Here is a 13,452-nt window from a genome sequence, read left to right on the forward strand (position 1 = left end):
GTTAAAATATCCAGAAAAAGATCACCTAGTTGAAGCAAAATAACTCCCTAGTTTGACTTTTTAAAAGCATCCTTTGAATATATATTTTTTTTAATGTAGACATAATACTCCTTCGTTATAAACAACACTCGGCTCTGAAAGCCTGTTTTCTCTCTTATTCCCACTCCCCTGGATCTTCCTGTTTCCTCTGACATGAGCCGTTTCCAGAATCCTGAGCTCAGGTTCGGATCAGATCAGGATCATGAAAACCAAATAGTTTTAAAGCGATGTGTCGGGTTGCAGGGGAACAGGGGGAAAAAGACAAACCAATGACTTCACTGACCTCTGCTGGAACCAGTCTGTGTGTATATCTGTAGTTTTTGCTGTAATATATTTAGAGGCATTTTTTTAACCATGGAAAAATATATCGAGCAATTCTTTGGGATTGCATGAGTTTCTTATAGTTTTCTTTTGTAGGGAAGTAATATTGGCACAACAGTTTTTGTAAGAAAATCGCAAAAAAAACTCTGGCATGCTTTCAGGATCTCCTAACCTGGTGCATTTGTGCTGAAGGACTCGTGAGGTAGGCGTGTTAATTTGCAGTGAAACTGCATAGGGGGTAAGCATGCGCTGACCTGCTAAAGGCGTGTTACAGAAGCTCGAGGGGGAAGAACGGGACGTCGCCGTGGAAAATAATCGAGGACTGAGAGGGAGTGAAGCCTGTTTGTAAAATATTTTGTAAATTAGTCTCAGCATGGTCTTCAGAGGATAAACCACTCTATTTATCATACCGTTTTGATACTGGCCACGGCCAAAATATGACTTCCAAGACAAAAACCTATACGTGCCGCTTGCACAGCATAGGCATCTATACACGATATTTAGCTTTTAGATTAGCTGGGCAGAATATAGAAACCCGGTTCTACAGACGTAACAGAGGTGCGTGTCCTGGTGGGTCGAGACGGAGCAAAGGAGTATCTGTGTGCTGTGTGTAACCCTGTTTATATTCTCCACAGAGATAAGGAGAATGTATAAATATGTATCTCATGGTTATGAAATAACCCGTAGCGAGACCTGCATAGGGATGGAGAGAAATAAAAGCTTAATAAAGAGAAAGAGGAGGTCGGTGCCAATGACTGAAGTGTTAACAGTTTTCTATTTACCTCATGATGAATCTGGGAGGAAAGACACCCTGTCCACTGTGTATAGATCCTAGTAGACTGGTTGGTGATGTTTTGTCTGCTCCTTACATTTTTTTTTTTTTTGTTAACTTTACTGTTATTTCTTATGAATCCGATCTTGTACATTTGTCATAATAAAATGGCTTTTAAGCCTGATGTCGACTGTGCTCGTTTTACAAATGCAAAACATGCACAAACAGCTGACCCTTATAACGCTTAAAATACACAAATGATACATAAAAAAAATAAAAACATGCTAGAAACGAGTTGCAATTGCACCCTTTGTTATTTGAGCTGCTAACAGGACATGAACATGTACCAAAAAGCCCTTGACCTCCCTGCCTCACACACACAGATAAGAATAAATAAATACTGAAGCCACCACAGAAAAACATTAAAAACTGAACTGAGGAAGAAGAGACTCCCCGAAAACATTAAATAAATACGATAAATTCCAATGTATCATAAAGCAGTCTAAACCTGGAGTATTTATTGAACCTTGTGGAAATTTTTAAAAAGTAATTGAATATAAATATGCATATATGAGCTTTAATTTCTGTCATTTTTGCTACATCTGACATTTTGTTTAGCTTAAATAAACATTAACATATAAAGGGGTTAGGGTCAGATCTTCAGGATGCCTTTTCCCCAGACGTAGGTCACAGTGACAGATAAATTGTCTCACTGTGGGTTTTACCGCTGACTTTGGGGAAAATTAAAAGCCCCGACCTGGAGGATTCTGGTCCTAAAGTGCAGATGGCCAAGGTATAAAAACAGCTTTGTTCCATCTGTTGTGTTGACGCTTCTAATAGGCCCATAATATAAAAGCAGTATAAAAGCTCTCTGAAGATCCCCAGTATTAGACGGCACAGCTGCAAATATTTAGTGGTCTGGTGTTTGTGTTTATGCATTCACTTGCCGACCAAAAGATCACGGGATCAATAGCAGCCAGACACACAGATCCTCGTATCTCTTTTATATAATAAAACATGAAAGTCCACTTAAAGCTCAGAGCCACATAAAGCTGCTCGTCACCATCGTAAACGCTGCTGAGATAAAATAATCTCTTGTGTCATGTGAGTGAGGGTCAGAGTTTGTTGCGGCTGTGAACTTTAGCACCACTCTTCTAAAACGGCACACTGTGAGATAAACTGTAACCACGTCAGCAGGAGGAAGCTTGTTTACAAACCATTGAGCACGTGCCGCTCTGTCAACCAAGCAGCAGGTCTAAAGGAACGCCGTGCATTCGTTTAACAGGCTGAGGGGTCAAAGGTCACATGTTTGTCATCTGTTCTGCGCTGACGATGATCCATGCTGAGGAAAAACAGAGACGCTGGTGTTGGGCATTTGTTTGGAGAGTGTGAGACGGCCGAGGAAGAGGAGGAGGAGGCGGAGGAGAGGACACAAAGGTCGTGTTGTGTAACCGGCACCACGTGAGCCCTGGTTGGGGGTGTGGGGGGATTTTATGGGATCTCTGTTTCTGTGATAATCCAAACCTCAGAGAGAGGAGATTAACCGTCACTTGGTTGCGTGTTTCACTGATGAAAAGACCCCAAATGACACATTTACTGTATGTATGATATATAAACTACACTACACACTCATTCTAGGCAGTTTTTGTTTGGCTAGTCTTCCTATTGATCCTCAAATTTGATCTAAATGACTACAATTCCTCATCCGAGGACCCACGAATGTCTGAGTGGCTTCCAATAAAAACACAGCATTTAACATTTTTCAGACACATATTTTTAATCAAAATACTGCATTTAAATTACAACATTATAGAAAACCACTATACATTTTGTTCACAGACAAATGTTTTAATCACATTCTTATTTAAAATAATTATCCCAGTTTTACAATCAGAAACTCACACTGTAGGAGGTTTTTAAGATCAGTTGTCTTTATGCACAGAAACTTCAGATTCAGTGTTGTGCCCCAAAAATAAAATACCAAAGTCCCACCAGCACCACATACAGTATAATTCTAGCACCTGAACCTTTAAATACAGTAAACTACCAGACAGACACGTTATCCGAGCCAAACGTGAGATTAAACCAATAAAAGATCAAAGGTTTGGTCACCCAAAACCAACCATCACCATTAGCATGTCCTACAACTGAGGTCCAATTTTCTTTAATATGCTACATGAAGTAGAAAAGCAAGACATCTGAAGGTTTAAGGCTTTGAAAACATGGTTACTAAAACCAAACATCTGCAGTCCTTTTCTCCAACAACACCCAGTTTGGCAATAAGAGTGAATTAAACCCTTTTATAATGTTGTTTTATGGCATTTGGAGATTGCACGTGGCTGTATGTGTCTTAGATTCTTTCTGCTGCTCTCTTATTAACGAGAGATTGCCACAGCTGATCCATACACAGAATAACCTTCCAGGCACAACCTCAAATGGATTGGAGTCTTCTTCTGGTCTCGAACCGGGGATCTTTCTTCACACCTCTGAAAACATGTCCTTATATCAGTAATATCAGGCTTAAGAAAAGGCTTGGAATGTGGCTCCCCCAATCCAGAACAGACCCAGGCTATTGTACTCCTAATGGCGTGCCAAACCAAAATAAATGGAAGGGTCGTGTAAGCCGGATCCATCCGCTGTGGTGACGCTCATGGGAAATAAGGGAGCAGCATAAATAATTAAAGTGCTTCCAATTAATGGCCCACAACCCAAAAAGTCATGAATCTACCAGACTGCATAGAGAAAAAGATACATTTTAGTAGGTGCACCATCACACCTACTTGTTTGCATATTAACCACTTAGCTGCTTGTGCTTTGTCCGTATTTTTAAAATCTGTGTGCTTCTGTTGTTCTTCAGCTTCGTCACATGTGCGATGACATAAGCACAAATATACATTCAGCATAATAATAGTGCATACATTCATCGTTGTTGTGCTTATGACAATTTTCACGTTATTTTTTGGCAATACTTTAAATATTTGTGCTTAAATCTTAAGACTATAAGATTCATGAAAATAAAAAATGGCACTAACCGTGCATATCCACGGCTGTTTTCCTGTTAAATGTAGGGTAACTAGAAAAGCACACTAGTGTATTTTATGCTTTTTGGTAGCTGCAGTCGCATTATAGCTAACATTTAATTGCACATGAAGAAAGAAGAATTAAGATTTTAGGTCAACCTTAAGCCACAGAATGCATATGTTATTTTTAACATTTAAAATAGTGTTTTAACAGCAGGTTTGAGCCTCTGTATGAAGCACATTTGTCATCTTTTAGTGAGAAACTGAAGCCACTTTTGTGTTCTGATTAGATGCCAGCTTTCTAACAGTGTATTTGACATCTTAGCTGACATTTGCTGTTCAGTGACAATAAAAGTGCGTTTTACCCTGACAGTACCCATACATTACAGTGTGTATTGTTTTTTTATGTGTTCACAGACGTTTTGAAGGTGAGGCAACCCTGCACTGCAGCATTAATAACAAAAGAAAAACAAAAGCTGGCTGTGCTGCTGTTATCCGTTAAGACATGAGGAATAAAAAGCTTTAAAAACAGGCACGGTTTTTCCCACTCGCACCTACTGGGTCTTCTTTTTTTGGACGGCAGGAACGTCCAGACCAACGGTACTCCCACCAAACAGGAAAGGGATGATCTTCTCAAACAGCAGGATGCAGCTCACCACGCCTGCACACACACATGTTAGACACAGGACGTTATTTTGGCAACAACAAGCAGACATATGTCAGGTATGAGTCATTTAAATGACAGGCCAAGCTTCTTTATTTAGAGGACAGTCACCCTAATCGAACCATGGAGTAGCTTGTAGTGCAGGTCGGTCCTGAGCTCTTAGTCGGTTTTCTTATTTGCCGAGAGTTAGAAAAGACAACAAATACCACTCTCACATCTAAAAGTGGACGTGAGATCATAAAGAGTGGACTCCAGTCCGCTGCTTACCTAAAACTGGTCCCAGCCAGTACACAAAACAGTACTCCAGGTAGGTGTGGCCGCTGCAGGGGAACTGAACGGAGAAGGCCAATACTGGGTTGAAAATGGCTCCGGAAATCTCTCCACCTGCACAAAACAAAAGATGGAAGAATAATTAATTTACTTTATGCACATGGAACCATCTGCACTTTTTACCCACATGCTGAGGAGGGTAAATATGCATGCTTGCTGCATTTAATAATTGCACTTTTGCAAGCACAAAGGCTCACAGGATGGTTTAAATTCTGGATTTAGTAGGATTGTGATCAGTATTTTAGTTGTGCCGTTTAGATTTTGATTCTTGTGGGTCTATGTTGTGGTTCCCAGGACAGTACAATGTTTTTGACAGAAACCATGGCATGGTGATTGCCAGTATTCAAAAAGAAAGAAAAAAAAAGTTTTCCGTGTCTGTGTGGTGTACGGGGCACAAACTGTGACCCTTTCTGTTTAAAGGGGGTTTCATTTACTTGTTTAGACTTGTGAAGAGTGGGAGGTGCCCCTCATTAACACACCTGCATAAACTGCTGCAGTTACAACAGCAGCGATGAAGTGCACCTGGAGTCTTTCGTCCAGTTTGTGGACGTGCATGCAGGCAGCCTGGAAAACGAAGGCGCAGGCCAGCTCCACCACCACGGCCTCCAGCAGCGTCCCGCCTAGGGGATCGAAGCACCTGAAGTCAGTGCTCTGGTGCTGCAGGTGGATGTCGGAGAGACCCTGCGACCACACGGAGGCGACATAAGACTGCGCGGCGACGGCAGCTGCGAACTGGAGCGTAATGAGGACGCCGGCCGCCCTTAAGCTGCGGGTTCCGCGGCACACGCTCTCCAGAGCTGCGGTGGGGTTACAGGTCGCGTCCTGGAAAGTTACCACGTGGACAAGAGTCACCGTGTAGGTGAGAGCCAGGCCGTAACTGAGCTCCAGCTGGGCCGAGTCTCCCAGCAGTTTGAGTTCATGCGTACAGCAGCAGAGCTGGAATGTGGACGCCGCCTCCAGCAGGTAAATCCGGTAATCTCTCGGGAACAGACGCGCTGCGGAGCGGATCAGCTCGCTGAGGAGCACCGAAACCCCCAGCACCGCTACGGAAACCCACAGGTCGGTCATCTCCCGGCTCTTCACTGCCCCACACGGTCTGACCTCAATGCATAAGCCGCTCCTCGTGACGGGGGCAACTTTCAGGACTTATCTGTCAGAGTAAAGTCCACTTGATCCACGCTGCTGCGTCAAGGCGCACGGATTGAGACCGCCTTCAAAATAAAAGTGGGGATTTGCGTGCCTGATAATTAAAAGTATTTAGACTCAAAATACTTCAGTGCCAGCGAGGACACCGCTTTGTTCCACATGTTCAGTCAGAATATAAGCATGAAAAATGGAAACTCCATAGAGGTGTAATATGTTTGCGTGGTAAAAAGAAATAAATAAATCCACAGTGACTCTAAAGGCCAACTACTAAAAGTGGGCAATAAATGGGGAGCTGCAGTGATTGGCGGGATTACTCACAGCAAGCATCCTTATCAAACCGGTTACAAGAGTCAGCCTGAGGGCACTTTCTCTTTCAGTGTTTTGCCACCCGCAGTTCTAATTTAGTGTATTATTCTTTCATATATATTTAATTCTAAACAAATGAAAACCGGCACATACCTGTGACAGCATTAAAACCTGTATAATGTGATGTAAATGCAAAAAAATGAGGTAAAAACGCAGAATATTAATTATAAACATTGTAAAACATGACTGATCTCTGAAATGTATCGAGTCTGTTTTCAACGAGTCTCTTTAGATATGATGCAGTCATCATTTCTCCCATTCAAAGCTCAAATGTGGGGACAGTCCTCTTCTTTTGCTGCTGTAACTTTTTATGCAGGTCATGTTCCTGCTGATCACACCACACATGCCTGTAAAGACACATATTTCCATGCTCTTTCTGTAAGAAATGCTTTTCCAATAAGTGGCGAGGTTTTGTACAAAACCAGAAAAATGAGTCAAATTACCAGCAGCAGATTTTGTTTTAGTTAACTATACTCACACTGCTCTCTGGCTTCCTTCAACAGCCCAAAGACACGAATGTTAGCTTAACTGGTGATTCTAAATTGTCCCTAGACGTGAATGTGAGTGGGAGCGGTCTCTTTGTTGGCCTTTTGATGGACTTTTGCAAGTCAGAATTTTTGGATTAATAATGACATTAAATGTCCACCACTGTGGAGGGCCTCGAGTGCCAAAACAAGTTAAATAAACGCATAATTACATATTTAATAAAATGCATCAAATTACAATGGGAAATTGATTAAATATATAATTATGATTAAATAATTAAATATTTCCAGTTTTAATTGATACATTTAATTAACAATGTATTTGTTCATGTTGTCACTCATAGTCCTCTGTAACTACGAACTGGTCTGTTTCTTATAGCGCTTGGTTCCATTTCTGTCTACAAAGTGTTAAATAACAAAACAAAACAGGCATGATTTCATCCACTAACAGGCAGGGTGGAGTTACTTCAGCTGACACAGTTAAAGGCGGGGTGCACCCCAGACCTGCTGACTATTAATTTTCCTGTTTGGCCTCGAGTTATTTTTAGTGTCCCACAGGAACCCATGCTTTATTTTGAAAAGTCAAATCAGGAACTGGGAGGTAAATATTTTGAAGGGCTTAACATTTGACCTTGCTACCAGTGAGAAGTTCAGGCAGAGGCAGCAGAAATCAGACAGTTCATTGAAAACCTGTTCTCTGACAGGTTTTCATTAAACATCATGCAGGTGTGTGGACATGAACTGTAGCAGGAGAAAGAAAGGCATAGGAGCACTTTTCATACACCCTGTGCTAATATCCAGGGTGCAGTGGTGGTGATCCTCCACATGTAGAGGGGGGAGTTCCATGTTTTATGGATATGGTGTTACTGTGTAAGAGAGAAGTTTTCAACAGTCATGAAAACTGGTTTTCTGTTTGCACAGCATCCTTTGACCTATATTAACTGGCCACTTTATTAGGTATACCACGCTAGTGCCTGGCATAGACATAGTTCTGATCCTACCATCCAAAAGTCACAGCAGAAATGGAGGCCCATCAGATCAGGCAACATTTTTTGTCCAGTGTCGGTGAACTTGCCTTTGAGCTTTTCTTTTAGCTGGCGTGGTCTTCTGCCGCTGTAGCCCCTCTGCTTCAAGGTTCTACATGTTGTGCATTCAGACTGTTGCCTTTCTATTGGCTCAAAGTGGTCTGGTCATTGCCCAGAGAGCTGCACTCACTGGATAAACGCCAGGAGATCAGGAGGTTCTGAAATACTCAGACCAGCCTGCCATGTGCAGTCACTTTTCTGCCCCATTCTGATGCTTAATTAGAATTTCAGTAGGTCCTCTTGACCATGTCTATGTAAGACTTGCATAGATGATGAGATGTAAGCAATAATTCTATACAGCTGTGCTTATCTCTGCTTCACAGAGTGAATGGGTTAAATGCAGAGAGGAATTTCCCCACAGGGATCAATAAATAAAGTATACATTATGCATATTTGCCCCCAGTGTTCCCAAAAACACTGGATAATTGCTCCAGGGGGCTGCAGTTACACTAATGCAATATAAAAATGGAGTACACTGACATTGAGATGTAAGATTTGCATAGTAAGTAATAATTCAGACAGACAGTAATAATATACAGTCTGTCTACATCCCTCTGTCCTTTCTCCAGCTCATGCGGTGAGCTGTACTTCTGTTTTCTGTACCAGCTCCCTTTACAGGCCTCCTGTGTCCACAACCATTATGCTCAGCCATAATCATTGCCCATTATACTAATTAGTAACTCACCAACCTCATATTCTTCAGATACCAATTTTACCAATCCCTGTAATAAGGGCAAAATGATCACATTTCTACTTCCGGACCTAATAATTTCATTCCTGTGCCCTGTAAATCACAGCCCCCAAAACCTGACAGTTTAGCAGTTATTGGCCTGCTTAACTGCAGATCTTTGTCCAATAAATCTTTTACTCTAAACGATTTCATTATTTATTTATTTTATATTAAGCAGATTTGGCTGGGGATTGCTGCCCCCTTGTGGAACTTTGTCCACCCAACAATTTTTAAAGAATTAGTTTGCTCAATTGTTTATCAGCAGCCTCCTAAACCCCACTCTGAATTCTCCAAGTTCTGAAATCTGCTTTCATCTGATCTTACATTTAATCTATAATTCTTCTAATTGTGCAGCTCTTGATAATGTGGCCTCTTTAAAATCCAAATTTGCTCCAGCCGTTACCTTGGATCAATGATCATATTTGTCATCATAGATGAGAGAGCAGAAAAGCTGAACCTAGGTGGAAAAAACCTCCATGTGGGCTACCAGCACACGAAGTAGTTATTAACCTCGTTCAACTGACTTAAAAGATGCAAGAATATCCCGTTTCTCTGGCTTGATTAGCAATAATAGGCACAATCATTAGTTCCTGTTTAACACCACCAACAGGGTCTGGTTTTCCTGCCATGTTGTCTGATTGTGAAAAATTTCTTGTTTTTCTAGTAAGCTCCATGTATGAGAACAGTTCACGCAGACTGATTTTTAGTTTTGACAGCCATTAAGCAAAGATGCGATGATCATTTATGTCTGTTTATTCAACATGCCAAGTATTTGTCTTTCTGTGCAAGAAAAGCCTACACACAGTGTGATACAATTTTTCTATATGCATTCAACCTATAATGTGAGAAAATTAATGTCAGAAGTTCCCTTCAGGTGCTGCAGTGTCTTTAGAGTCCAAAGGCATGCAAGTTGCCTGAAGTATACATTTTCTGATGTTGCATCAAAATGACATTTCAACCAGGGATACGGAGTTATCATCTATCATCTGGGTGCATGCCAGATTACTTAAACAGCCACTGTCATCTGTTAACTTAAAAGAAAAAGCATCATAGATCCCACAGTTTTCGACTACAGGCCCATTTCCAAACTTCTAATAATTTTTTAAAATCCTCAAAAGCTGTGGACCATCAGTTACTTGGACTGGTTGAGGGCAAAAACACATTTTGATATATTTTCCAGTCAAATCATTGATCATACCATTCACTCTGACAGACTGGAGTTGGATTGGTTTCTCTGACACTTCTTTAAAATGACTTTTCATCATATTTATCAAATATTTCAGAAATCATAATAATTGGATAGCCTCATCAGTGACCCTCGGGGATGAATTTCTGGACACATTCTCTTTGTATGCATTTCTTATATTACTATGCAGACGATATGCAGTTGTTCTTTTCTGTTAAGACAAAGATTAGATTACTGACACTAGATTACTGCAGCTTATGTTAAACTGAGCAAAGCACTAATTAACCGATTTCATCTGGTTCTGCTGGACTCCTGACTAGTAGATGGAAATCTGTTTCCATTTTGCATATTAAATGTTATACGTGACTCCCTGCGATCCATAAGATCATTTTATTGTTTATATATGCAGATTGTTTTATACATGATTTTTTTAAATTGTCTAATTATATTTTTTGTCCTTACTATTGTTCTAACTGGTTCTTAATGGTTTTGTAAATGCATTTTTTATATCAGAATCAACCTTTTGGGGCTTAAGGTTAGGACTGATTTTTAATTGAGATGCTGTGGCATGATCCAAAAACCCGTAACTCATTCGATCAAGAGATCCAAACAATTGAACGTATTTTAGTCTGACGGGCAGCAACAATGAATGCCTGGAGGAAGTTTGCAGTGTTGGACATCAAATAGACTTTAATGACCAGTTTCCCTGCATTTGACATTTGCATCCACGCGTGTAGCTCCCTCACGTGACGTCTATAAAAGCTCAGGCCTGCAGTACAGAAGTGCTATTACCATGGTGGGATTAGTTGGGCCGCTGCTGCTTTGGTCTGGAATGTAAAATGAGCTGTTCCATCCATTAATTACCATTTGATTAGCATTTCAACGATGGAAAGAAAATGAACTTTGACTTAAAAAAAAAAATCTGCTCAGTAATATCTCATCAACCTCCCCTTTACTTTATATAAAGGCTGAACTCAAGCTGCTTTGCACTCTTAAATTTTCATTATGTTAAATTGAATTAGACTGCCACAGCAGCTTTTTCTACCATTGTCCTTCACATGCTGCTGCTTGTGATCTGCCTGACTTGGTATTTCCTATTTGTGCAGAATTTGTTAATATTTACAAAGTCTGTCCAGCAGCTGCAGTGGGAGTCAGTCCACCGAGTGGGAATGAAAGTTCAAGTAAAACGAGATGAGCTACTAGACATTTATTCTGTTTATGGTGTAAAAGCAGCTATTTATCTGCTTTAATAGGTTCATGTAAACAAAGCTCTATCTGCGGGGTGTAGATGTTAGTGAAGGAATCACTTTGTTTGGGCTTTAACTTCACTTGACATTCAGAAAGCAGAGTCCCTGTCTGGACCGGAGGGATGACACATTAGCCATTCAGGGGGCAGAAGAGCATGATGAGATGGAAAGCATGACCAGACTCAGGGGTGCACTGCAATCCGATGAGAACTCTGTACACACTGTTAACTGTTTCATTAGGGAAAAAAATGAATCAGGATGATTTTTTTTCCCCTTTTCTGCTCTCTTGTATTCAGAATGCATTCACCCCTTAGTTGTGCTGCTGAAGGACTCACCTCTTGTCACTCCCCTAGTGTTTTTATGCCATCCATTTGTGTCATTAAATTTTTCTCTTCTCTCTCTCGTGATGTCTGTGCTCTTTTCCTCTTCTTTACCTTCACCTCCAGATGAAGCAGATCCTGACCCTTACTGAACTTGCTGCTCAAAGATCATCTATTGTTCACTTAATAAAACTAAAGCACCTTAAAGCAACTGCTATGAACGTATGCAAAATCAATATAATTGAATTTCTACAGGTTTGCAAACAGATGACCAACGATACAGATATTCCAAGACTGTTCATTAATATTGGAAGGGGGAAAAAGACGTGCTCACCTAAATTTTTCTTCTGTTTGTTAATATTTTGTCATGCTTTATTGTTAAGGAGGAGGTGGTTCAGAGGAAGCGGGAGCTTGTTGCCATCATGGGCTCATCTGATCAGAATGAGAATGAACAGTCATCAATCACTTACAGGTTTCTCATTTAACTGAATAATCAGTATTGAAGGACACACATGGACTGCTAACTCTGAAAAGAAACAAAGTTTGATTTAAGTCATTCATTAACTTAGAATAATATGTGAACTGAGGAGAACCAAACAAAAACTCACCTCAGCTGACACCCCATGTGGGAATGAAGAAAGAGTGAGCTGTAGGTGACTGCAGTCCTTATATAATGTGTGACAGGTGAGTGCAATTAAGGGCAAGCACCAGACCCAATCAAGTGTGCTGAAAGGTGAGTCTTTACAACATTTATGATGGTTTCCTCATTTATTTTTTTTCATATAATGTAAAACAAGCTGAATATTTGTACAGTTTTATGTATAAAATACTTAAACAATAAATATTGGGTTTGTCTTTCTTGAGACCCCCATCTCTGACATGAAACTGGATGAATCACCTAAATTATAGTGGATAGTAGATGTTTTCATACCAGTAACATGGCTAGCCGGAGTAGCCTGGGATGGACTCGGATTGATCTTTCAGTGACCTGTGAAATTAAAGATTTATACATGTGTCTCTTAGGCAGTATCATTAGAAGTCATAGCATACATTTTCACTGCTATGCAGATGACGCCCGACTTTGCCCTCCAGTAACACTGTGAGAAATCTCGTAGTCATTTTTGACCAGGATATGTCCTTCAGTACACATATTAAAGAAATATGTAGGACTGATTTCTCCTCTTCGTGCAAAAGAGTCTCAGAGTGACACTAAAAAACTAGTTCATGCATTCTAGGCTGGACTACTGTAATTTGTTATTATCAGGATGCCCTAAAAACTCCCTGAAAAGCCTTCAGTTGGTCCAAAATGCTGCAGCAAGAGTACTGACAGGGACTAGAAAGAGAGAGGGCATATTTCTCCTATATCGGCTTCTCTTCATTGGCTTCCAGTTAAATCCAAAATAGAATTGAAAATCCTGCTCCTCACATACAAGGTCTTGAATTATCAGGTGCCATCTTATCTTAATGACCTTATAGTACTGTATCACCCCATTAGGACACTTCGCTCTCAGACTGCTGGTTTGCTTGTGGGTCCTAGAACAGGCACCATCTCTACTTTTAAGGCTAGGCTTAAAACTTTAATTTTTGAAAAAGCTTATAGTTAGGGGTGCATCAGGTGACCCGAATCCTCCCTTATGCTGCAATGGGCTTAGACTGCTAGGGACTTCCCATGATGCACTGAGTGTTTCTCCTCTCACCCGTTTTCACTCACTATGTGTTTATACACCTCTCTGCATTTTAT

General features: G+C 40.7%; 1 protein-coding gene across 1 annotated transcript; it reads right to left on the reverse strand.

Moving 5' to 3' along the window:
• Nucleotides 1-2,941: 2,941 nt before the first annotated feature.
• LOC134636682 (aquaporin-11-like) lies at nt 2,942-6,371 on the reverse strand. The gene is made up of 3 exons (XM_063486782.1): nt 5,626-6,371; nt 5,084-5,200; nt 2,942-4,813 (listed from the first exon to the last, which is right to left on the reverse strand). The coding sequence occupies exons 1-3, from the start codon at nt 6,212-6,214 to the stop codon at nt 4,707-4,709; spliced, it is 813 nt and encodes a 270-aa protein (XP_063342852.1). The 5' UTR covers nt 6,215-6,371; the 3' UTR covers nt 2,942-4,706.
• Between the last annotated feature and the right edge of the window lie 7,081 nt (nt 6,372-13,452).

Source organism: Pelmatolapia mariae, linkage group LG10_11 (assembly GCF_036321145.2).
Source record: "Pelmatolapia mariae isolate MD_Pm_ZW linkage group LG10_11, Pm_UMD_F_2, whole genome shotgun sequence".
Lineage (NCBI taxonomy): Eukaryota > Metazoa > Chordata > Actinopteri > Cichliformes > Cichlidae > Pelmatolapia > Pelmatolapia mariae.

What these genes read in the sequence shown, in the direction of transcription:
- LOC134636682 (XM_063486782.1), bottom strand. Translation starts at nt 6,214, where the DNA reads ATGACCGACCTGTGGGTTTCCGTAGCGGTGCTGGGGGTTTCGGTGCTC. An exon ending in AACTGCAGCAGTTTATGCAG is followed by an intron (nt 5,201 to 5,625) that starts GTGTGTTAATGA and finishes TGTTTTGTGCAG; the next exon opens with GTGGAGAGATTTCCGGAGCC. An exon ending in CTGGCTGGGACCAGTTTTAG is followed by an intron (nt 4,814 to 5,083) that starts GTAAGCAGCGGA and finishes GTGTGTGTGCAG; the next exon opens with GCGTGGTGAGCTGCATCCTG.